Here is a 26,045-nt window from a genome sequence, read left to right as displayed (position 1 = left end):
GGAGCATCCACTACTGCTTGTGTGACCTCAATAAGCTATGTTTGGTTTAAAGAGTTAACATATGTCCTGTTGTGCTCTGAACCTATAATCTTCTGATCTCTTTAACACTGCCTTGTGATTTTGGAGATGCTCCTTGTCCTCCTCACCAGTAACAGTGATGTCATCCAGGTATTACTTGAGTGCCTGGGCAGTTCTGCAGTACCTGATCCATTGCTTTCTGCCACAGCGCATGTTGAGATGCTACTCTTAAAAATAAGCTGCTTAAAGCGATAAAGTCCATTGTGAGTGTTTAGGGTGAGAAAGACTTGTTTTTGAATTTTACTGAAACACTAAATACTGAAATCTTAAATTTTTGAAGTCGCTGCTTTCACTAATCTTTGAGGAGGAGTATTCCAAAGATACTCAAGCCATTGGACAAAAATAAAGTGTTTCATCTGTTTGAGATAGTAAGTATTTATTATTTAACAGTACGTTAAACAATAAATAGTTAATATACATTCTAAATTGTCAGGGTCCTCCAGTCTTAAGACATTTCTTTCACCTTTACTCTAAATTCCTGTGAACACAAGACTAGCCCATGCCCGTTCTACAGCGCACCAATTTTGTAGTCTGCTACTGGTCACTCCTTCCAGCAAAGGCCAGTCATGCGCTCAGACCCTCTCCGGCTCTGCAGCGGCGTGACCGAGGGCAGCCCTTGGCGCAGTGCGCCGGCTGCACGAAGAGCCGACCGGCGGAAGCCGGTGCAAGAGCTGCCAGGAAATGGTCCTGTGCTTCCCAGGAAAGATCGGTGGTGGATGGGCCTCGCCGGAGAATTAGAAGCGTAATGCGCGTCGCCGACCTGACGCCGCTCCTGAGTTCGACCCGCCGAGTTCCCGTGGGATTGACACTTATACCGGGATTCTGGCACAGCGCTGTGCCCCGGTCAGCTGCACTGAGTGGCGGCCGGAATGAGACCTCGCACGCCCCCCACGAGGCTGCTCCTGCAGGTAAGGCCGACGCTGGGTATCCCAGTTTAATAAACTGGAGGTCCTGCTCGGGCCCTACCGAATATCAGAATTCGAACTGGTGTCTTTGGATGAGAATCAGTGGGAGAGTTCCTAACCTGCGGCGGTTCTCTGCCCCTTCGGTTTATTCAGGGGATGAATAGACGTCTATTTGCTGCTCTTCTGAGAAACGTTTTCGCTTCAGATTTCCACATCTGAGGATTTTACTAACCTACCCTTTGGTGTTTCAGAAACAGGTCCTCTGGGTGTCGGAGCTTAACAATGAATATAACATACAAAAGATGGCCTTTAGCCGACCAGAGCTTCCCAAATGTCATCAACAGCTCGACCGCCTGGGCCACTGATAAAGAAGCAGCAGGATATATTCAGGAGCTAATCCGCACCACCAACCTAACAGCATGCACCCTATTATTGCTCCTTGCTTTCTGTCTGGGAACATACGGCAACCTGATCGTCTTCTTGGCCTTCTTTGATCCGGCCTTCAGAAAGTCCCGGACTAACTTTGACTTTATGATATTGAACCTGTCCTTCTGTGATCTGTTCATTTGCTGTGTGACAACGCCCATGTTTGCTTTTATTTTATTTTTTGATTCAGACAGCAGTGTCTCTGAGGCTTTCTGCTTCACCTTTCACCTCACCAGTGCTGGTTTAGTACTAATGTCCCTCAAATCGGTGACTACAATAGCTCTCCATCGCTTGCGCTTGATATTTGGACCACAACCCAATACAACAGCTTCTTCACACTCCACACTTATGCTCACCATCAGCCTGTGGACCTTGAGCTTTACCCTCGCTACCCTGGCTACCTTTCGTACTTATCCTGATAGATCCAAAGTATGCGTGCCCCAGTTTGGAAGTAACAATAAAGATGGTAGAGTCATTCTCTATCTGTATGTTACAGATTTTGCATTTTGTGTGGGAGCTGTATCAGTCTCCTACCTGATGATAGCTTTTGCCCTGAAGAGGAATGCACATGTGAGGAAGTGTGCTGTCATCACTATTGATACAGTGGGGCCCAACACCCCCATGAAAACAGCTATGGAGAGTATGCACACTGTGAAACAACCTCTTTACCAAAATCAGAATTCCAATAATCTCCAGCACATGCAAACACACTCTTACACACAAGGACATACTTCTCAAAGAGGGTTTCAACTGGTGTCCTCCGTGAAACTATCAGGCACAAAAGATTCAAAGGCTGTAATGACATGTGTTATCATTATACTCTCAGTAATAGTTTGCTGCATGCCATTAGGAATCTCCTTCTTGCAAGACATCTCAACACCGAAGAGTAGTTTTATTTTAAATCAATTTAAGCTATTTGGATTCACATTAATAATCTTTAAATCAGGACTAAATCCATTTATATATTCACGCAACAGTGCCGGACTCAGGAAGAGAATTCTCTGGTGCACACAATGTATGGCCCTTAGCTGCTGCTGGTGTAAGCACAAGACTTGGTTACGAGCAGTGGGTAAAGGGAGCCTGGATGTGAACAGAATCAAATCATCTCATCATGAATTGAATTCAGCTTATATACTGTCTCCTAAACCGTAGAGAAAGTTAGTGGATCAGTCTTGTGGACCCAGTCACTCAAGTGGTGGTATATTAAACCCCAAAGTGTCAGTTGGCCACCAGAATTGTGTGCAAAATAACTCAATCCCCATCAATAGAAAGATTGAGCCTTACTATAGCATTTACAAGAGCAGTTCTTCCCAGAAATCAAGCAGTCCAAACATGTTTGTGAATGCTGTTTGTGGATTTGTCAAATCGCACAGTACTATGAATTAACATGCAGCAAAAATACAAGGTTTTGTTCTGGAGCATGAGAATTACTTGGCTGAACAAATAATGATCCCATCAGTTTGATGGATATGATTCAACCCACTATATCTGAGCTAAACTTGTTACATGTCAGCAGCTGTGTCTTTTGCCTAATTATCAAAACAGTGGATGAACATCATATAGGCATGGACATTGCAATCACCCACCAAAATTATTTTCACAAATATTTTTGAATAAATCTAATTGCCTTGTTTTAATGAATCTTCATGCAAGAATGTTGCAATGTTTTTTTAAAAAAGCTATGTTGTTTCTAAGAGCAATTAATATAGAACTGCACAATTTTAGAATGGCTGCTATTCCAAATAAACAGTTAACTGCATCACCTTGAAATACAGCACTGTTCTTATCATGTTGATTTACTTTCCTTAAGTTGCTTGATTTTTATTGCAGTTTTTTTAACCTTATTCTACAAAAGACAATATTCACTTTAACCAACTATGTTGAATGCTACATTTGCAGTTTTGTTTTCATTGGTTGTTATTTCTTCAGATCCCCTAAGCCCAGGTACTGTAGGGCTATCAGCAGAAGTTTTTCTCTGGTCTCTACCACTGCCCAACAGCACGTCCTAAAGTTTATAGGTCTGCTCAGGAGACCGTTGTCTTCCATTTTTACTCCACTTCCTCAGCTTAACACACCTTTCCGTGAGAGCACACTTGTGGCATCGTGCCCGTTTTCCATAATTCCAGAAACATATCAGAAGAATTGTGTTCAGCATTATTATTACTCAATTCTTCCAGAATTACTAGTTTTATGAATTTAAGTCTAATCAGTCTGGAGGGTACTCACCAGTTCATGAAAAACAAAAACGGTGAGTTAGAAGTAACATGTATTTTTTTTCCCTTTTACCCCGGAATCTTTTTTGCAGAGAAGATTCACCAGGATGTTGCTTGGGACGGACTTTGGCATACAAGTCTTGAGTGTGACTACATAGGTAGATAGGATGTTAAAGATGCCATTCAGGATGCTCACCTTCATTAGCTGGGCAAAGAACAAAGTGAACTTAGTACCATTTCAGAAAACTTTAGTTAGGCAACAGTCAGAATGTTACGTACAGTTCTATTCATCATGATAGAGACAGAATGTGATTTTAACTGGAGTTGGTGCAGAGGAGATTCATCTGACATTGCCTGAGAGGGAATGTGAAGAGGAAACTGATAAGGGTACATAAAAACTATGGGAGGCATTGAAGGGGTAGATAGAGGTTTTCTGAACTGTCTGCAACCATATGGTGGAGTTTTTAAGTAAAATATTTGAAGGGGGATCAAGGATACTTTTCTCAGCCAGAGGCTGGATGTAAACTGGAAAGCACTACTATACTGAAACAAGAAATACTGGTGAAATATTCATTCACAGGAAGCAGATATTTCTGGCAAGTATTTGTTGCTAATGCCCAATTGATCTCCAAAATTAATTTTTTTGCTAAGTCTTAGTTGCCCCCAAAAAAGGCAAGTATATTAGTAGGTAGCTTTTTAATTTTAAATAATTAAACATAGAATTAAGTTCCCTGGCATTCAGTTTAAAATGTTAAAACATTCTCAGTGTAATGTTAAATGGCTCCTACCATTATGTTGGAATGAGATTTGTTGTTTAATTCACCCTCTGAAAATGACAGAAGCTGCTTTATACAATGTAAATCTGAGCTGTCTCTCCAGCATGAAATGGCCAGAACTAGTAGTCATTGGAAGTATTTTGAGAAACATGAAATTATTTGTGTCACTTTTAGTGGATGCTCTTCATGCTTTTGCTGCTGACAGATTTTCCCCTCAGTTGTTCACCGTCTCGTTAGGCCAGACCTCCATTTAAACATTTTGCCTACCACATCTAGTCCAAATGTTATAACCATGGTCAAAGTCCCTTCTCACTGGATCATGTCTTTATCATATGCATGGATCTGTGCATTTCAAGAAGGGATACCAATTACTGATGGATAGAAGGAAAGGCTTCTTTATTGTTCCTTACCTAATCAAATATTGAAGTTAATAGAGGTTTCTCACTGTTATTGACGGACAGAATGGGGTCTAAATCTGGGACCTTCCTGATCTGTGATTAATCAGTTCTTGTAGATGTGCATGTGAACAGACTTTATAATCTACATATAATGAACTCCTATATAGATTCATATAATGAATCTCCTATAATGAACTGAACCACCGAAATATTTTGCACAACTTGCACTTGAATGTTTATTCACAGACATAAGAAAATTATATGCATTTTTATATTACAAACAGATGGAGAATCAGAGGTCATAATAGTTTTCTAAGTGTTATCAAAATTGAATGGAAAATGACAAATGTCAAAAACACTTATGGGTGAGATTTAGAGCATCAAATTGTTAGTTGGGTGCAGTAAATAAACATTTCAAAAGTGTACCAAAATAGCAAGTAAATTAAAGAATTTAACACAAAGATGACCCTTTCAGAAAAGAACTGGAAAAAGTTTAAATTTAAAATTTACATCTTTGTAAAATTACACTAAGCACAGCAGATGTACAATTTTCAAGTATTCTCAAACATACAAAGGTATTCCAATGCAGCCTTTTATACAGTGTATTTACAATCAATCATTGTAGATTGGTTCTTGCTTCTTTACGTATACAGTGGTGTCTGTCAAATACTTAGTTCCAGGTGTCCAATTTTAAAAGGAACTGATATGTAATAAACATACATTATAGACTTTCATGACATGTCCAGTCCACAAATATTTAGTCAGTTTTGTTCTACCAACAGACGTTCAGCCTGCATGTGTTTAGCTGGGTGCCGAAAACAATCCATTCTCATCAGCTGTATCCAGAATTTTACAAATTATTGGTGATTCCACCTAAAAAGACATGAATTAGTATTTAGGTAATTAGAACTAGCAGAGTTCATTACCACAGCCTACACCAATACCTTACCTGCATTGCCAATTAACTGGGGCACTGCTGTACCTTACATCTCATCTCACTGCATAAAGCTTCCCAAGGTAGTAGAAACATTGTTTACAATGTAAATAATTGCACTTTAGCAGTAACAATGCTGTCTAGATTTGCTGTGAAAAGACCTTGCTATGATCTGCACCCTTCATTTGTCCTGTTCAACTTGGTACACCTTGCATCCATGTTACTTCTCAGTTTGACTACATCAAAAATCCCTTGTTCAGTAAAAAGCAAAACACATACTTCAAGGCACATTGTCCAAAAGACATGGGAGATTTGCAAGGTATTTGGATGAACACGAAGTCATTCACCATAAAGGGGCATTTTCTGCCAAAAAATATATATCCCGCTGTTCTATTAAAAATAATAAACAAATATAAATGCAAGACATATTTTTTACTCACTCCCAGAATGTACTGACAGGTTTGTGGCTCAAGCATATAGATTGTGACTGCATGTTGGGATTCTGATTCCTTACACCTGTGACAAAAGTACATTTATATGCATTATATGTAACAAATTTTGATAGGCATTTACAAAATTATGGCCCGTAAATCTTTTAAAAAATCATACATAAATTAAGTTTGAAAATATAGATTACCTATTGAATTGTTAGGAGTAAAGATAGTGCAGACGTCATTAGTACTAAACTTACTTCAATTTTACAACCACTTGCCGTGGTTTTCCTGTTAAATCACAAAGATCTCCATTTCCGTAAAAATGCGAAACAACTCTAAAGAAGAAAATCAAAATTATCCATAGAGTATATTCAAAAATTAATTTAAAAATATTAAATAAGAAAGCATATCCTTCATAACAAGACCATGAATGTTCAACTGAGATTTAAATGAAAATCTTTTTACATGAAAACTCTGATAATCTGTTTTCTGATTATTTGAAAATCTTGATGGTTTGGCATTTGATACCCATACTCCCATCAACAAGTGTGATCTCAGATTTTCTCTCCTCCTCATACATCACTCCGACTAACACTGGAGCCCCAGTTACTGTACTCCCTTGAACTTAGTGGGTCGCAGGAAACATCACCTGCACAAAAACTACAATCGCACTGAAAATGCCACACTAAAATGTAAATTAGCATAGTTCAGTTTTAGACCCAAACCAAAGATTCTACATTGGAGTAGAGACCACAGATGCTGGGAAACCAAACAAAAACTGGAAATACTGGGTGTGCAGAATTTCAGTGTTTCAGGTGCCTGGAGAAATCAAACATTGCTTGATTGCATGATTGCTTTGCAGAACACCTCTTTTCAGTATATGTTAGCTTATTATATTCAGCGTTAAGAATGATGCCAAGCTTCCACTCTCCTGTCATTAGTTCTCTATCCCATAACTGCTCTGACCTCTGCCTCTTCCAACTACAGCAAAGAACATTACTTCCCCTTTCATCTGGAAACTTCACAAAGGACTAATAAGCCCCTCTTCTGTTCCTCTCATAGATTCCATCAATGTGTGTGTACCATTCTGTTTCAATTTGGTTTTTTATACTATTCTATCTCCAAATTCTGATTTATTTTTTAAATGTTTCCCTGACATGGTTTACATCCTATCACATTTCCTACCATCTCCAATTCTCCCCTTTGGCTTCTCAGTTTTCTATTTCTAATGAAAGATTCTTGATCTGAAACGTCAATTCTGCTTCTTCTATTTCTTTCACCACTGATGCTACCTGACCTGCTGAGTTTTTCCAGAATTTCCCATTTATATTCAATTGATATGCAGATTATGTACACCAAGTTGCAACAACAGAATAGGTGTCAAATCATATATGTAACTGCTATCCTGCATGCACAATATTTATCCCAACATAGAGAATTATTTTTCTTGATTGAAGCATCTCTACGTAGTCACTAATAATTCACCCCCAAAATGCGGTATACAGAATTGTGTACAATTGCTGAAAGCCAACCCAGAGTCTAAGTATTACAAACCTACATATGTACCTCACTTTTTGTGCTCCTTCTCTCCACTGATATGACCTTGCTGAATATTTTGTTGCCCACGTAATGTGCTCTTCTTTATTCCAGGTTCCAACCACTATGATGTTTTTTCCAGATCCTTTATCCTTCAGATAACACAAAATGTAATTATTTAGTGATATCCTACAATAACGTTTGGCAATACTCATCAAACTGGAGCTCAACAGTATTAGGGAAAAACTGGATGGTAAAGTGAGGTAGACACTTGTTTTTGGGGCCTGGACTCAAATCCAGTTCTAATTGACAAAATGGAATTTTATGAATTCTGGCAGCAAAAATACTCAGTGAATCCTTCTTAATCTAATCTAGTTCCAGCTCCTAACTGGGCAATAAATTGCAATCTCTTTCAAAGATAAGACTGGTGAAAATTGAAAATAAATAATGGGGTTAAGAGTATATTTTAAAAAAGAAAGGTACAGACACATTGATGGCCTAGAGTGTACTTTATTTTGAATCTTGATTGTACTTTCCCTCAGTAGGGAGCAACAGGTAACAAAACTGATGCCCAAAATGGCATTTTTTGACAGTCAAATTTTTTGAACATTTTGCACTGTGCCAGAACTTAACACTTCAACTTTCTGGCATGACATTGATTTAAATATATTATAGTGATTCTTCTGGACTAATATCACAATTTTTGTTACAATTTCATGCAAGTACCAAAATACATTACATGAACTAAATGGGAAAAATTTATCTTGGATTGATCTTGCAACGTTCTGAATGATTGGCTTTGTTATTCCATTGTAGGAAAATGAACCCTGTGGAAATTTCAATCTTTACAGTGCTCTAAAATTGTACTAAAGTGTTATACGATGACAATTTGTGGACACTTAATTATTTTAAACCTAGATACACATTCAAAACTTCAAAACTTATTTAGCATGAATAATTATATAAAATTTAAGTGAGGGCAATATTGTCACTGCTAAATAGGCAATACATACCACCAAGTTTAACATCTAAAAAGCAATCAATTACAAGGCTCCACTTCAGTTTGAAAACACAATAATTAAATTTGATCTGATCTTTTGTAATTGCAAAGCATGTTAAAAATCTAAAAATGCATTTACATTGAAAATTAAATAATTGTACCTCATGATACTGCTGCACATGTTTACCATAGCAGAATTCATACTTCCACCACCCAACACCCTGTTAATACAAGAGTAAAGCAATTATTTTTAGTTTTAGTCCATTTCAACCTTTAATAATGAGTTTCTTTTGCTACATTTCAGGAATGGTCAGCTGAACTAAAGTAGTAAAGCAATTTCACTTTCCAAATGAAAAAAAAGCACGATACAAACCCATCACAGGATAATCAGTTAGCTTAAAGATACACTTCTGGCAAAGTTATAAAGCTTTTGCTAAGAAATACAGATCGCATTTTTTCTGGTCTGCTGACACATTTAGTTTATCCTAACCAAGACTTCCCTCTATAATGCATCAATTGTGGGCCAGCAGTAACACAACACATGCTACATTATTACCATCTAGCTACAAAACCTTGGGGATGGAATGGGAAGCCACTTTTCTGTACGTGTTTTGTTTATATATAGTCTTAGAAAACATCAGTTTGTTGGTAATAATAACCACATATGATTGAGGTTTGATTTAGCAGACACTCACACCCATTGCTCTGCATTTGCTTCTAAGAAAAATTAAGACGTGATTCATAAAAAGGCATCCTTGTCAGCAATAATGACAAAGATTGTACAAACTTCTCTTGAACTCCACCCCCCCCCCCCATTTACAAGAAATGAGTATCTCTGGTTTACGGCTTTATCATCCTGCATTCATTATCAAGGCCCCCCCCCCCCCCCATCTTCTCTTCTCATTGCTACTATTGAGGTGGTAAGAAGCCTGAAGAGACACATTCAGTGTTTCAGCTTCCTTCCCCCCCCCCCACAAAGATCACAGATTTCTAAATGGACAACGAATGCATATATGCTACCTTATTATTTTATGTTCTCTTTTTACACTACTTAATTGATTTATTTTATACACAATACTGAGCAAGTCTTAGGCACCTTGAAATTTTCCATATAAATCTTGTTTAAGATTTTTTTTGTCTTCTGCATGTCAGTAGAAAAGAAAAAAATATAGATTTCCAAAAAATTAAGTGTTTGTATTTTATTTTAAAAGTAACATTAAGTAAAAGACCACTCTTCAAATGAAAACTTGATTGCTTTGTAGGTACATAGGCTGCGCATGATTAAACAAAGATAAACAGTTGCTAACGATCAATGACATAATGAGCTGAATAAACTAACTGATTAACTGAAACAGAATCACATTCAGTATGAATCATACTGGGCGAAGGACAACCAAACTAAAAGTGAGGACGTGTTAGAATAACCCTCAAATCATCTATTATTTAGCCATGGCATGAGTGAGCATAGCAACAAGTCACAATGTGGTCATCCAGCATCAGCATGGTCTCACCCAAGCAGAAATTTCACATCAGACAGGAGTTTCAAGATGTGTTGTCCAAACTCTTCTGAAGAAGCACAAAAACAGTGCAACATTGAGGACCAGAAACATAGAGGTCGGCCACTGAAACTGAGTGCAGCAGTCGAGAGATACATCAAACTGACATCCCTTCTAAATTGGAAGAAGTCCAGCAAAGCTATCAGCTCTGAATTCAGAAACCACTGGAATCCAAATACATCCTTCTACAGTCTGGAGAAGTCTTGTCAGAAGTGCCTTCATGGAAGGATTGCTGCTAAAAAGCCATATCAATGAAGTGGAAACAAAGCCAAGAGGTTCACCTACACACAAGAACAAGGATTTGGTTGCTGAACAATGGCAGCAAATGCTCTGGTCTGACAAGTTAAAAATTAAAATTTTTTGGTTCAGACAGGAGCTGGGGAGCACTACATGAATGAGTGTCTGCTGACAACAGTGAAGCACAGTGGAGGTTTCCTGCAGGTCTGGGACTGCATTTCTGCAAATGGATTTGGTGATTTGGTCAGAATTAGTAGAATCCTCAATGCTGAGAAGTGCAAGCAGATTTTCATCCATCACACAATATGATCAGGAAGGCGTCTGATCAGTACCATCTTAATTCTGCAGCAGGACAATGACCCCAAACATTTGGCCAAGGTCATAAATAACTACCTTCAGCAAAAAGAACAAGGAGTTCTGCAACGGATGATATGAGTTCCCCAGAGCCCTGATCTCAACATCACTGAGGCTGTTTGGATTTATCTGGAGAGTTGGAAGCAAGCAAAATATCCAGTTTCTGCAGAAGATTTATGGCAAGTTCTCCAAGGTGCTTGGAATAACCTACCACCAATTTTCTTAACAACGTACCCAAGATAATTGATGGGGTTTAAAGGCAAAAGGTGGTTACACCAAATATTGATTTGATTTTTTTTTAAACTGTTAACTGCTCTTTGTAGTCATTTTTTTTAAAATATTTAGAAACTTTGACTTTCATTTTTTTGAAAGCATCTTTGCTTTACAGGATTTTTTTACTTTTGTACTGTATATTACAATGTAGTTTTTAAAATTATGTATTACATCATACTGATAGAAAACAATATATTTCACAACATACAGTATGCTGGCAATATTAAACCTGATTCTGACTCTGACACTTCTTTATGGAATTCAAAATGTGTATACCCTGCACAATCACCATATTCCTCATTTAATTGTATTTGATAGAATCATGCTAGCCAGAAATGTTAACTCAATCATCCACTGCCAACTAAACAACTGCTGCCCTGACCAGTTAGATTGTACTGGCACTGTGTTTATTTTAAGCTTCTGGAAATATGGCATGATTTTGCATTTACTTCATAAACTTTTTTTAAAAACAAAATTACTAAGGCAGGGCTGGAATCTTACCCCATGGAAACAATAGGAGCCGCTCAGAAATTCCTGAATGAGCTGTTCATCAGTCAGTTTGGAAATGTGAATGGTTCCTACAGTAACTGGCTGCTGTCCACCAATGCTTATAGATTTGTGGGTTGAAAATTTTTCATCCTTTGTGGAAGTTGCATCTATTTCCTATTAATTAATCCAACGTGGAAACAAATTAAAATGGCAGTAATTTAAATGTATCAGTAACATTTCAAAACAAAGAGACTTGCTTTGCTTACCTCCAGCATGGATAGTAAAGTCTACTACTTATTTGCAGTCATATGGAATGAACATTTAAAATTATCTTTATGGAAGCAAATTTATTGTTTTGTGGCAGTGGTACAGTGCAAGACAGCAGAATTATTATTTTATTTATAGTGACAGTGGAAGAGCTCAGTGATGAAGTAGTGCTCATCGTTTCATGGACCATTCAGAAGTCTGACGGATGGCAAGATGCTGTTCCTAAACATTGAGTGTGGGTCTTCAGACACCTGCACCTTCACCCGATGGGTATCACAGAAGCATTTAAATTTCGCGTAATTTTTCCAAAATAGAGAAAAATACAAATCTGTAAAACTATCCATGGGACCAAAATTCCTCTGAAGTCTGATATTGTACATTAGAACTTCCAAGACTATTACCAGAAATAAGAATACAATAATAATGTTAAATAAATAAACCATTTTTTGTACAACAGGTCAAAACTTAATTTCAGCAGTGGGTACATTTTGTTGATGCTTCATGGAATAAAATCCTTGCGAGCTTTCAAAGCAAATGGTTGTTAAAATAGACTAGAGGAAGCAAACCCCAGCATAGCACCAATTAATTAGTCCTGCTCATCTCAAATTTCATGGGCCTAGTTTTAAAATCAGATACCAATATGGTTATAGAAGGATAACTGATAGTCATGCAAGATAAAAAAAAAACTGCAGAGGTTACAGGAAAGTAAACAGAAGGTAAACAGGACTAGTGGTCTTGCGCTGGTGTGGAGGTGATTGGCTGAATAACCTCCCTTTGCCGTAGGACACATTTCCCAAATACAGTCATAGGAAAATGCTTGTGAACCATTTGCAATTACCCGGTTTTCAGCATTACTTGCATAATGTGGTCTGATCTTCATCTAAGTCACAGTAATAGACAAACACATTCTGCCTGAACTAACAGCATACAAACAATTGTGCTTCTTCTCGTCAATACTGAGTATACTATTTAAACAGTGACAATCTAGGTTCAAAGATGTATGTGAACCTCTGGGGTAATGCCTTCTACAAAAGCTATTTGGTGTTTCAATCACTGAGATGAGATTGGAGTGTGGGTTGTAGAGGAGCCCTGCCCTATATTAAAAAAAAGACATATGAAGTCAGGTTACTGACAGAGCCTGATCTTCTCGAGAAAGATCTGTTTATGTGCAACATGCCTCAATCAAAACAACTTTCAGAGGATTTTAGAAGAATTGTTGAGATGTATGAAGCTGGAAAAGGCTACAAAATCATTTTTAAAATCCTGAGTGTTCATCAGTCCACACAGAAATTATCTAGAACTGAAGGAGATTAAGTACTGTTGCTGGTCTCCCTCGGAGTGGGCACCCAGCAAAAAATCACACCAAGAGCATAATGTGCAATGCTGAAGGTGGTGAAAAAGAACCCAAGGTTAAGAGCAAAAGACCTGCAGAAATCGCTAGAACTTGCTAAAAGCTCTGTTCATGTCTCTACTATAAGAAAAACACTGATCAAGAGTGGTGTTTGTGGGAGGACACCACAGAGGAAATCACTGCTCTCCAAAACAAATTGCAGCATGTCTCATGTTTGCAAAAGACCACCTGGATGTTCCACAACGCTTCTGGGACAATATTCTGTGGACAGATGAGACACGAGTTGAACGTTTTGGCAGAAATGCACACCACTATGTTTGGAAACGTTCTCCCCACTGTGAAGCATTGTGGAATGGGTATTATGGTTTGGGCTGCTTGCAGTTGTTGAGGATACAATGAGTTCAAAATTGTATGAATGTCAGGGTAGTGGCCCATCACTTGAAGCTTAATAGAAATTGATGATGCAACAAGTCAATGTTCTGAAACACAAGAGTAAATCAACACAGAATGGTTTAAAAGAGAAAAAAATTGTGTTTTGGAATGGCCAAGTCAGAGTCCAGATCTTAACCCAAATGAGAAGCTGTGGCATGACCTCAAGAGGGCTGTTTATGCAAGGTATCCCAGAAATATTGATGAGCTGAGACAGTTTTGTATGGAGGAATGGTCTAAAATTCCTTCTTGCCATTGTGCAAGTCTGATCAGCAGCTACAGGAAACATTTGGTGGAGGTTATTGCTGCTAAAGGAGGTTCTACCAGATATTAAATACAAGGGTTCACTTACTTTTTCTAGCCTGGACTGTGAAAGGTTAAGTAACATGTTCGATAAAGAAATGAGAAATACAATTGCTTGTGTGTTACCAGTTTAGGTAGATTTTCTATTATTGTGACTTAGATGAAGATCACACCACATTTTATGAATAATTAATGCAAAAAAACAAGTAATTGCAAAAGATTCACAAATTTTCTCTTGAAACTGTAAAGACAAGTAATATGCAAAATAGTCAGGGACACAATAAAGGTTTCCTTTAGTATAAGAGATTACAGGTGTGCTCCGCTTTACAAATGTTCGCTTTACGCCACTCCGCTTTTACAAAAGACCTACATTAGACCTACATGTTTTCGCATTACAAAGAGGATTTTCGTGTTTACGAAAATTCTTCCCATATAAATTAATGGTTCTTTGCTTTACACCATTTTGGCTGAAGAAAGGTTTCATAGGAATACTCTACCTTTGTAAAGGTGGGGACACCTGTATTTAAAAATTTCATACGTTACAAAAAGTTACCTCTTGGATCCTTTGGTTATTAAAAGATGGTTTCATAATTTCTTCTTGCTGTTTTTCAAATTCTTCAAGGCTTTGAGGCTTTAATGGTGAGCCATGTAATGACTGGCAAAATATGTCATTAACTGGAGAGGTTTTAAATCTATGCAAAATAAAAATGAAGTCAATACTCACATATATTATCATAGTAAAAGTATTGTAACAAGACATTAGAATACACCAAAATTGCTGCAAATTATAAAATGTATGTATTATATCATGCAATTAAGTGTAAGATTAAACACTTAAGTATTTTACCTATATTTAGGATGGCTGCACAATAGTGGTGTCAATATAACTAATTCATATTCACATGTAGTGACCTCAGCAACAGAGAGGATCTCATGCTTGGCTTCAGGATGGCAGACATACATGACAGTGGTTACTCTTGGTTTGTTCTGTTTTAAGCTACAAGGTGTCCCATTTCCCATTAAGACAGGGTAATAAGGAGTTATCTGTCCTTCAATATTTTTGGTGTGAACCTTGAAAGAAGAAAAAAATGCCACTTTAGCATATGTTTTTCAACTCTGGACTATTTTTTTTCTGTATGTCCATAATAAAGAACAATATGGAATCACATACCACTATACAGAAATAGATCTTCATATCGCAGTACAAACACACTCACAATAATAAATTGTCAGCTTTTGTGTAGTTTTGACAGAGAATCAAAAAAAATCAAAAATGTAAAATTAATACATTATATTCCCCTAATCTCAGGCTTGAATTTGGAAAGCTTTTTAAACAGAAACTGATCTGAAATTATATGATCTACTGTTAAAAAGTGAAAGCAAAGGATCTGTATTATGCTATGCTGTTTACTGTCACTTATCTGACAGAATAGTATAAAATATCCATGTTTATAGATTTACATTGCTAACTCAGTTTTAATAAATTTTAAATCATACAGTAATTTGAATTTAAAAATTAATGAAGAAATGAATGAAACAGTTCTGAATCACTGGACTTTCCAGAAGAATACCACAACAGGGGCCCCATTTAAAACAAGATGGCTCCTCACACAGAAAACTGGACCAACATCAGGTGAAGTATGTAATCAGACATCATCTTCAATGTTTGCCAAACCAGTGAGTGCTTAGGTTTTATTCCATCATATTAACACTGATTATTTATTCAATACTGATAATTGTGGCGGTTCAAATGGTGTTATTTAGTAAACTTTAGGATACAATGTGTTGTTTTTTTCGGAATTGCTGCTCACAGGAAACTATTTTTCCAAATTCTTCCGGATTTCTTTCTTAGAATCAGCTTATAAAAGGCACGAGAGACAGGAGAGTTCCAGTTGTTCATATTTTGTGTGCATAGCTGATATTCTTGCTTTTATAGAAATAACAATTGATTTTTCAGGGTGTAGTGAACTTTGAGGCGGATGGTGCAGAGTTTGAATCCAGCCGGGTCCCAACCCAGGCAGCAGCAGTATCTGTGCAGAAGAAAGGCCTGGCACTCTACTTCAGTATCTTGCCACAATTACCCCATGGATAACTATACTATCCATAGGATAGCCATGAGTCAGCACGACTTGACGGCACTCGAGAAGAACAAAAATATTCATTGGCTTATCCGTAATCACGTTGCTTAACCTCATCATATCCTTGACTGTTATATCTGAAATACTGCCTGTGTGAGTTAGCAGACCAAGAGAATCATAATGGTCTATGTTCTAAAACTTCTGCCCTGTAGTATTTGAACTTTTCACCCCAGAAAAAGGACCAACTACCTACCCTGTCTATGCATGTCATAATTTTGTATACTATAACAAATATTGGGATAAACTAATGACATTTTAAAACTAGGATTTCTCATATAAGCAGGTAATACATTGTGTCCAAATTAGCAACCAAAGGCTTCATGAATGACTCAAAAGCACCTAACATCAAACGTTTATACTCCAGCTAAGATCTAAACACAGGATAATTATAACAGAGATATTGGAAATAGGTAAGGAGACATGCAGGAGATTGTGTATATTCTTAATAACACCAAAGATACGTATTCTAATATCTTTTAAGCATCCTAACGATTTGAAAAGACTTGTATAACACATTATTTTGATCATTAGGACCTTATACTTGAACAACACTTGCATTTGCAACCTTGTACTTAAAAAAAATTACCAATGGGATGGGAAAAACAAACTACAAAGAGGCGATATTTTATTTACTTTCAGTTTCCCAGTTTCTGTTTCGGATTCATCTGGCTGCACTGTGATGGGATCTAGATGAAAAAAGAAAAACCAAAACAGGTGAGGATTCATCAATTATTCAATAACAATTTTAATCAGATCAGACCAGGAGAGTTAAGTACCCAGACAGAGAAAAATCCAACATGACATTTACTGTTACAGTTGGCCCTCCTCATCCGCGAGGGATTGGTTCCGGGACCCCTCGCGGATGCTCAAGTCCCTTATTCAACCTGTCTCAATGCAGTGAACCTTAGGACCCAGCGGAACCCCAGACCTTATTTAACCTGTCTCAGTGCCCTGGACATTAGGACCCGGTGTCAGAACTCTGAATCCGCAGTGTTTCTGTTCACGAAAATAATCACGATCACGATTGAAAATAAAGTGGAAATAATAAAGTGATCGGAAAGAGGTGTAACACTGTCGGTCATTGGAAAAGTGTTAGGTTATGTAGATCAATAATCGGACCAATTTTAAAGGATAAAGTGAGAAAGGCTCTGCCCCGATGAAAGCTACAAATATTACTAAGCAACGCAGTGCTTTAATTATTGGGTTTTGGGTTTTTGATCCTCCACATCAACCAGGCCGGTGGAGAGCATGTGGGAGTGGTCTGTCACTCAATCGAACTGGAGCCCAAAGCTGAAACATACGTTCTTAACTGTTTTATATGCATAGAAAGGTAAATTATATACTATATACTAAGACAAACATTTGACTAACTGACACTAAATAATACCAGATGTACCTGTTCCGACTTACTTAGTAAGAGAACTTACGATATTTTTTTGATCCCGAACCACAATAACGCATGCACATCCTCCTGTATACTTTAAATCATCTCTAGAGTACTTATTATACCTAATACAATGCAAATACTATGTAAGATAGTTATTATACCGCATTGTTTAGGGAATAATGACAAGAAAAAAGGTTTGTACATGCTTGAACAACAAGTGCTGGAAAAGCACTAACAGGTTTTCGCGATTCGCAGTTGTTTGAATCCGCACATGGGGAATTCACGGATAAGGAGGGTCGACTGTATTTTGAGCACAGTTCTCTGGGACATTCCATAATTTTCTCCAGCTTTTAAACTTATAAACTTTTTTTTTCAATATATACATGCTGATATAATTCACAAGATTTTGGAAACAAACATAGTAGACTAAGATGGCGCTGGTGATCAAGGCATCGTTTTTCATGCAGCACATAAAGCCACCACCAGATATTCTGCAAGACCACAGAAATTGTTCTTTTACCCGAAAAGGTAGTGGAGAATGACAGAACCAAGATCCTGTAGGGCTTCCAAATACAGACTGTTAAGCAGGTACTTGCCAACCAACCAGACATAGCAATACTCAACAAGGAACAGAACAAACGAATAGTAATAGATGTGGCAATCCTGAAGGCTAGGAAGACCAGGAAGAAAGAATATGAAAAGCTGGAGAAATATCAGGGCTTGAAAAAGGATGTGGAAAGTTAAAGCCAGAGTAATTCTGGTAGTGACAGGAGCACTTGGAGCTGCGACATCTGGACTGGTAGAGAGGCTCCAACAAATCCCAGGAACATCTGAGATCGCAATCCAGCAGAGTACACTGCTGGGAACAGCAAGGATACTGCTCTGAACCCTCAAGCTCCCAGGCCTCTGGTAGAGGACCAGAGATGGAGGGAAAAATACACATACACATGCCCCATAGAGAAAATGAATAAAAGAATTATATATATAGATAGAGGTTAAATTAAATATGTGTTCATGGGATCATTGCCCATTCAGAAATCTGATGGCGGAGACTCCTGAAATGTTGAGTCTTTCTCCAGGATCGTGTACCACCTCCTCACTGGAAGCAAGGAGAAAAACGGCCTGAGTGATGGATGCCGTTTTTTTGAGGTACTGTCCATCAGTCTCTTCGATGCTGGGGAGGCTCTTGCCTATGATTGAGCTGGCTGAATTTACAACTTCCTGAAGCTTTTTGTGATCCTGTGCAGAGACCCCTCCATACCAGATGGTGATGCAGCCATTTAGAACGCTCTTCAATTGTGAGTGTCTTTAGTGACATATCAATTCTCCTCAGACTCCTAATGAAATAAAGCCGCTTTCATACCTTGTTTGAGATTGCAGCAACAAGTTGGGCCCAGGATAGACTCTTAGAGATGTTGATGCTCAGGAACTTCAAACTCCTGACTCTTTCTACTTCTGATCCCTCAATTTCCCCTTTATGAGGTCCACAATCAATTCCTTACTGATGTGCAAGGTTGTTGCTGTGATAGCACTCAACCAGCTGATCTATTTCACTCCTTTAAGCCTCCTCATCATCTGAAATTCTCCCACGAGCAGTTACTGTATATCTGACCAATTTATAGATGGTGTCTCAACTGTGCCTAGCCGCACAATTGTGGGTGTAGAGAGAGTACAGCAATGGGCTAAGCATTCATCCTTGAATGCCGGTGTTGATTGTCAGTGAGGAGATGTTATTTCCCACCTGAACAAATTGTGGTCTGCCAACGAGAAAGTCAAGAATCCAGCTGCAGAGGGAGGTAGAGGCCAAATTTTTGGAGCATGTTGATTAGAAATGAGGGTATGATTGAGTTGAACTCTGAGCTATAGTCAATAAGCAGCAGCCTGATGTAGGTATTACTATTGTCCAAGTGGTCCGAGGCTGAGTAGAGAGCCAGTGAAATTGCATCCACTGTAGACCTATCATGGCAATAGGCAAATTGCAGGAGTTGTTTCTAGCCACGACCAACCTCTCAAAGCACTTTGTCATAGTAGATTTGACAGCTACTGGACGATAGTTGTTGAGGTAGCTCACCCCACTCTTCTTGGGCACTGGTATGATCGTCACCCTTTTGAAGCAGATGGGAACCTCCAACTGCTGTAGTGAGAGATTGAAAATGCCCTTCAATACTCCTGCCAGTTGGCTGGCACAGGTTTTCAGAGCCCTACCAGGTACACCATCAGGACCTGATGCCTTGCGAGAGTTTACCCTCCAGTAAGATGTTCTGACATTGGTCTCCAAGACAAAGATCACTGGGTCATCAGATGCTGCAGGAATTTGCAGCATCAGAATATGAACATGTATCTAAATATAAACTGGGGACAGAACAGAAGCAAACAAATTATAGCATTCTTGGTTGCACTTATTACCTGAAACAGTTATATTTACTTATTTCTCCTTCATGCTGACTTTGATCCAATTCTCATCAGTAAGGTAATTTTCCACAGATTTTCCAATACCATTCTACAACAAGAACATACCAGGATGCACAAGTGAAAATTGCAGCAGATATTATTACCTTTGGTCTCGGAATCAGTCGGCATAGTCATGATACCAAGATAATATTCTTGGATATTAACTTTCTGCTAAATGAGAAGATACAACAAAGTTAGCATTTGAAGCATTTAATAGTTGGCAAAACCACTGAATGAAACAATTAATCACTGTACCTGTCCAGTTTCCTTTTCCTCGTGATATTGACGAATGTGTTTTCCGTGACACACTTCATAAGTCCAGTAAGACTCAATCTGCAGCAGGTAAAAAAACTCTACTTCAGAAATGTTTAACTAGGAACATTTGCAGAAACACAAATGGGTCAAATATATTAACTAAAAATTAAAAATGTATGTGCAAATAATTAGTATAAAACAAAAAATATAACAGAATTGTGATCATTTAAGAGTAACAATTATGTACACTTCATTTTATTCTGAACTTCAAAAAAGCAAGAGAGAACAAAAGTTACCCAGCATACACAAGCAATTAATCTGCACTCAGTAATTTTCCTGATTTTTGAAAGCAGTAGATAAATGTTTCGTTGAAATATGTTATAAAAATAAATTGTTCTCCTTAACAGTAAATAATTAACTAGTTGTTACATCACAATTTTTTCCAGCAGGCTATACATTAGTTACTAGGTAAATATCCTTCACTTATTGGTAGCAAAGAAATGCTGTATGTGTTAAATGAAAATTTTTTCTAACTGCCCAGCATTTTTTTCTGATCCGTAGCTTTCTCTGACAGCTCTAAGTTGACAACAAAATTTCTGCAAGTCAATCTAAAAAATAATCAGAATAATGCGAGCAAGTAAAATCAGATCCTTTGCCCCACTGAGTCCATGCCAATCACCAAGAAAGGGCAGCCAATTAGCCAAGTGATTTTTGTCAATCTTTGAATGTTTCATTATAATCCATCACAAAACAAGCAACTCTGTACTTCAGATGAACTACAAAATGTAACTGAATTAATATCAGCACTTTAATACTTTTGTTTCTGGTCTCTGTCATGGGTAGAAAAATCAAGCATCTAGAAGGAAGACTGGTGATATAAAGATGCACAGATGAAATACAAAATGCCAACAGAGTACAGATGATTGACCAATGTGGGAAATATCTGCAGGTTCTTAATAATAGTACAACTTCTAGGTTTTTAAAAAAGTCACAATAACTTTCAACTTGATGGAAAAGAAAAAAATATACTGGGAAAGCATGGCCAAATGACAACAGTGCGTATACCAGGAAAGCAATTTTCTGCAGTTCCAAATATATTCTATGAATTAATTTCAAGCAGTTTTACCCTGTAAGAGCAACTACTCTGCTTAAGGAGTGGTTCCAGTAGTTCACCAGGCCCATGACCTTTGTAATCATTATCTTCATCCTAAATGCAAAGAAACAAAATTATCTACAAAGTAAAGCATTCATTTTATTGGGTTATTTTACCAATATGATTGTGAAGCCACATTACCGTATGACAGCATAAATAGTGTAATGGCAAATGTGGAAGCCAGGACAACATATAGATGAAACAAGGAAGACACAAAATCAATTGGTTCATAGTTGAGAAGAGCCATTTCTGGAATTCCCATGGCTACCCTTGCTGAGCACATGTTGCTTATCACTAACTGGAGATCAATCCTATCACTGGGTGAAATGCAGTACGCAGACATTCTTTGTACTAGCCTTTGGATTTGACAGTTTCATGGAACTACACAAATATCAATGTTAACATTATATGTAGTCAGACAACAGCAAGTGATTTGCTTGTAGATTTACAGACATTAAAAACGTAGTTTCAGGAGTAGTAAAATTACAAATGACTGTTAATTATGGTTAAAATACAAACTTATGTAAAAAAAACAATGAATTACTTCATCTTTCATGGCCAAAGAACCATTTGCTAACATCTTACAGTTATGGTCACTTTACAGGAAGTGAGGAGGACTCTGACCCAGCACATCTAGCCTGACCCTTTAGCCCATCAACACCAATTCCATTTGCATGCATAAATTTCATATTTTTTGAAACCTTGCCCATTGAAGCGCCAGTCTAAAAGTCTCAAGACGATGTGTTCAGACATTGGTGTGTTCACACTGCATATTTCAATTAGAAATCAGTGGTCTTCATATACAAACAAAATAAACACACTTGAAACTTATTTTTAGTCATTATAGTTTGAACCGAATGCATTTCAGTTTTCATGTAATATATCACAGCTGCAATAAACAGCAATTGCAAAAAAACACAAACATTCAAGGCTTACCTGATCTCCATTACCAATGGAAGGTAACATACATTTGTACCTTTCATTGTGAACTGTAGTGACGATTATAAAGTCATCCGGTTTATACAGACCGCCTGTTGTTGGCTGAAATCAAAATATGAAAGGTCAGAGTGTTACGAGTACAATTATTCCCTCCCCACCAAACAGAGCAACAGTGCTATATAATGTAAGCAGTTCTGCCACTGAGATAGGGTATACATGGCTGGCAGAATAAAACTTACCATACAACGGTTTTACAGAGAACAGCACAGGTCTTTGGCTCATGATGTTGTGCCAATCCTTTAACTTATGCCAAGATCAATCTAACCCTTCCCTCCCACATAGCTTTAATCCTTTAATCATTTAATTTCCTTTAATCCATTTGCCTATCGAAGTCTCTCAAATGTCCATAATCCATCTGCCTCTACCACCACCCCGGCACAGGTCCATGCACCCACCACTGCAGAAAAAACCTACCTCTGACATCCCCCAACATCTTAAAGATGTGCTACCTTCTTTTAGCCATTTCCATTCTGCAAAAAAGTCTGTCTGTCTGTCAGCTCAATCTATGCCTCTTAGCATCTTGTACACCTTTATCAAGTCAGATGTCATTCTCCTTCGCTCCAAAGATATGCCTTAGCTCACATATCCTCATAACACACACTTTCTAATCCAAGCAACCTTCTGTTAAACCAACTCTGCACCCTCTAAAGGCTCCACATTATTCTTATAATGAGACAACCAGAGCTGAACACAATACTCCCAAGTGTGGTGTAACAAGTTTTATTGAGCTGCAACATTACCTCTCGCTTCTTGAACTCATTCCTCCCACTAAGGAAGACCATCACACCATACATCTATTAACTTTCATGGCAAATTTGGATTATGGACATGGACCCCAAGAATCCTCTATTCCTCACACTAAGAATCCTACCATTAACACTGGAAAGTCAAATTTGAAGCTAGAATACAAAATGACTCACTTCATACTTTTCCATGTTGAACTCCATCTGCTACTACTCAGTCCAGCTCTGCATCCTAACAATGTCCCATTGTAACCTTCTGCACTATCCACAAAACTATCAACCTTCGTGACATCTGTAAATTTACTAACCAACACTTACACTTTCTCATTTATAAAAATCACAAAGAGCAGAGGGTCCCAGAACAAATCCCTGGTCTAGAATTCCAGGCAGAGTATACTCTTATCTACCAGCAACCTCATCCTTCTGTGGGCAAACTAACTCTGAATCCACACAGCAAAGTTTCCCTGGATCCTGACTTTCTGAATAAGCCTACCATACTGAACCTTGTCAAATGCCTTACTGAAATTCATACACATCACATCCATTGCTCTGCTTTCATCAATATGTTTTGTCAGTTTCTCAAATAATTCCACCAGGCTTATGAGGCACAACCTGACCCCACAAAGCCACGTTGACTATCCCCAATCAGACTACGCTTCTCCAAGTGCTCATAAGTCTTGTCTCTAAGAATCCTTTCCAATGGTTTGCCTACCACTGACATAATACTCATTGATCAATAATTCCCAGGGTTATCCCTATTAACCCTTTTATACAAGGGAATAACATTTACCACCTGCCAACCCTCTGGAACTACTACTGTGGCCAGAGAGGACAGAAGATCAATGCCAAAGACGCAGCAATCTCTTCCCTCACTTCCCATAGTAATCTTTTGCAAGTCCCTTTGCAGCTGATTTCTGAATTTGTGTCCGCCTGTCTACGTCTTTATTCCTTCAACTAAAATGCATGACCATACACTTCCCTACACTGTACCTGCCACTTCCTTGCCCATTCTTACAACCTGTCTCCCTTCTGTAGACTTTCTGCTTCCTCAACCATACCTGCCTCTCCACTTATCTTTGCATCCATAATTCTGTCATCTAAATCATTGATGTATAATGTGAAAAGGAGTGGTCCCAATACTAAACCTTGCAGAACACCAATAGTCACTGGCAAGCAATAAGAAAAGGCTCCCTTTATTTCCACTCTTTGCTTCCTGCCTGTCAGCCAACCTTCTCTATGCAGTTATTATTACTGTAATACCATGGACTCTCATCCAGTTAAGCAGCCTCTTGTATAGCACCTTATCAGAGGCCTTCTGAAAATCCATGTTTAAAATATCCACTGACCCTCCTTTGCCTACCCTGCTTGTTGCTTCCTCAAAGGATTCCAATAGATTAGTGAGACAAGATTTCCTCTTAAGGAAACCACGCTGAGTTGGGCCTATTTTATCACGTGCCTCTAAGTTAATAATGGAATCCAACATCTTCCCAACCACTAAGGGCAAACTAACTGGCTTAAAATTTCCTTTCTTCTGCTTTCCTCCCTTCTTAAAGAGTGGAATGGCATTCAGTTATCCAGTCCCCCAGAACCATTCCAGAATCTAGTGATTCTTGAAAGATCATTACTAATATGAGTCCCCACTCTCTTCAGCTTCCTCCTTCAGAACCCTGAGGCATAAACCTCTCTGCAGCTGTACTGCTATCACCCATTAGCAATGCCACTCCCATACTCTTTTAACCACACCCCCGTTCCTTTTGAAATATCTAAACCTTGTCTTTGTGACAATGTCTCTGACAGGCCCGCACTCGAATAGCTCTATACTTGACCCAGGCTTTAAGTCTGTTGCTCTTGTTTCTGATATTTCTTGCATTAAAACAGACACATTTCAACCAATCCAACTGACTGCAATTACATCTTTTCCACTGCTTAATTTTTCTCACACTCTACCTTTACAATGACTATTCTATCCTCAGCAATCACTCTGATTCTCATCCCCTTGCCAACTATTTTCAACTCTCCCCAACAGCTCTAACAAACTTTCCTGCAAGCATATCGGTTCCCTTTTGAGCTCAGGTTTTCAGTATTGTTTTGGAATTATTCAGTTTCAGGTACACAGACACACACACACACAATGAATCCCAGCTTAGGATATTAATTTTACAGCAACATACCACAATATCATAAATAGACTGTCTTATGATCAAGTGCATTACATTGTCTGACAGAGTTCATGGGAGTTTGTACAATAAAGACTGTAACACTTTGGAGGACCGCAGCAACTGAATAGACATTAAACTGCATTCAGTGTCCACTGTCATTCTCCCAGTTAAGAGGTGCCCAGTGGCATTAGTGCCTAATCTGGTTGGATGGAGTGAAGTTTAATGGGGTCTTGGCAACAACATGACCTTCCAACCCACAACACTACACGACGCCACTGATTGGAGTCTAGCTTCGGACAAGGCTAAGTGTGACTCTTCTCTACTCAGCTGGATGTTGGAGTCAGTCAAGCCTATACATTACCGCTAAAATGCTGAGCAAGACTTTTGAACAGAACTTAATCTTAACTAAAAGGCTCTCTGGGACCCTGGTCGCCGTGATAGCAACATACTGACCAGCGTGAACTCGGGCCCGGGCCATGTTATTCTGAAGGGGACATCATCGCTCAACACAGGGACGGTCCTGCTGCGGGTCAACCTGACCACGGCACCAGCCAGCAGCAACAGCAAGAGGGGGAGCAGCCCGAGTCCGGAAGTGGACCCCGAACCTGAGCCAGACCGCAGCCGCTCACACAACATCCTCACGGCAGTCACCCAGCAGCACTAACGACACAGCCGAGTCCGCGACCAGCCGCCCCGCATCCCGACACTCCGGGCCGCCCTCACTACATTCGGCAGTTGCTCCATCTGCCACGTCTACTTCCGGTACGCCGGGACATTATCGCTTCCGGGTCTGCGCAGACG

General features: G+C 38.6%; 2 protein-coding genes across 3 annotated transcripts; one reads left to right on the top strand and one right to left on the bottom strand.

Moving 5' to 3' along the window:
• Positions 1–636: 636 nt before the first annotated feature.
• Positions 637–3,168, top strand: LOC132402884 (probable G-protein coupled receptor 75). The gene is made up of 2 exons (XM_059985938.1): positions 637–986; positions 1,235–3,168. The coding sequence occupies exon 2, from the start codon at positions 1,266–1,268 to the stop codon at positions 2,559–2,561; it is 1,296 nt and encodes a 431-aa protein (XP_059841921.1). The 5' UTR covers positions 637–986; positions 1,235–1,265; the 3' UTR covers positions 2,562–3,168.
• A 1,837-nt stretch (positions 3,169–5,005) lies between these two features.
• On the bottom strand, positions 5,006–26,012 carry erlec1 (endoplasmic reticulum lectin 1). 2 transcript variants are annotated; one of them, XM_059985933.1, is made up of 14 exons: positions 25,698–26,012; positions 22,280–22,384; positions 21,317–21,397; positions 20,191–20,268; positions 20,040–20,106; positions 16,731–16,783; positions 14,807–15,030; positions 14,513–14,651; positions 11,622–11,783; positions 8,862–8,921; positions 7,731–7,852; positions 6,422–6,499; positions 6,171–6,246; positions 5,006–5,669 (listed from the first exon to the last, which is right to left on the bottom strand). In XM_059985933.1, exons 1-14 carry the CDS (start codon positions 25,878–25,880, stop codon positions 5,598–5,600), a joined length of 1,500 nt encoding a protein of 499 aa, XP_059841916.1. In that variant the 5' UTR covers positions 25,881–26,012; the 3' UTR covers positions 5,006–5,597. The 2 variants fall into 2 exon arrangements, with proteins under 2 accessions (XP_059841916.1, XP_059841917.1); XM_059985934.1 differs by having other exon boundaries at positions 20,040–20,103.
• Between the last annotated feature and the right edge of the window lie 33 nt (positions 26,013–26,045).

This window comes from Hypanus sabinus, chromosome 12 (genome assembly GCF_030144855.1).
Source record: "Hypanus sabinus isolate sHypSab1 chromosome 12, sHypSab1.hap1, whole genome shotgun sequence".
Classification (NCBI taxonomy): Eukaryota; Metazoa; Chordata; class Chondrichthyes; order Myliobatiformes; family Dasyatidae; genus Hypanus; species Hypanus sabinus.
This window is presented reverse-complemented; position numbering and strand designations above follow the sequence as displayed.

Bases quoted from the DNA above. Each gene is read 5' to 3' on its own strand.
- LOC132402884 (XM_059985938.1), top strand. From the start codon at position 1,266: ATGAATATAACATACAAAAGATGGCCTTTAGCCGACCAGAGCTTCCCA.
- erlec1 (XM_059985933.1), bottom strand. From the start codon at position 25,880: ATGTTGTGTGAGCGGCTGCGGTCTGGCTCAGGTTCGGGGTCCACTTCC. The intron at 21,398-22,279 runs GTAAGCCTTGAA...CTTTGCATTTAG, and splicing joins CCATTGGTAATGGAGATCAG to GATGAAGATAATGATTACAA. The intron at 16,784-20,039 runs GTAATAATATCT...TTTTTCATCTAG, and splicing joins GACTGATTCCGAGACCAAAG to ATCCCATCACAGTGCAGCCA.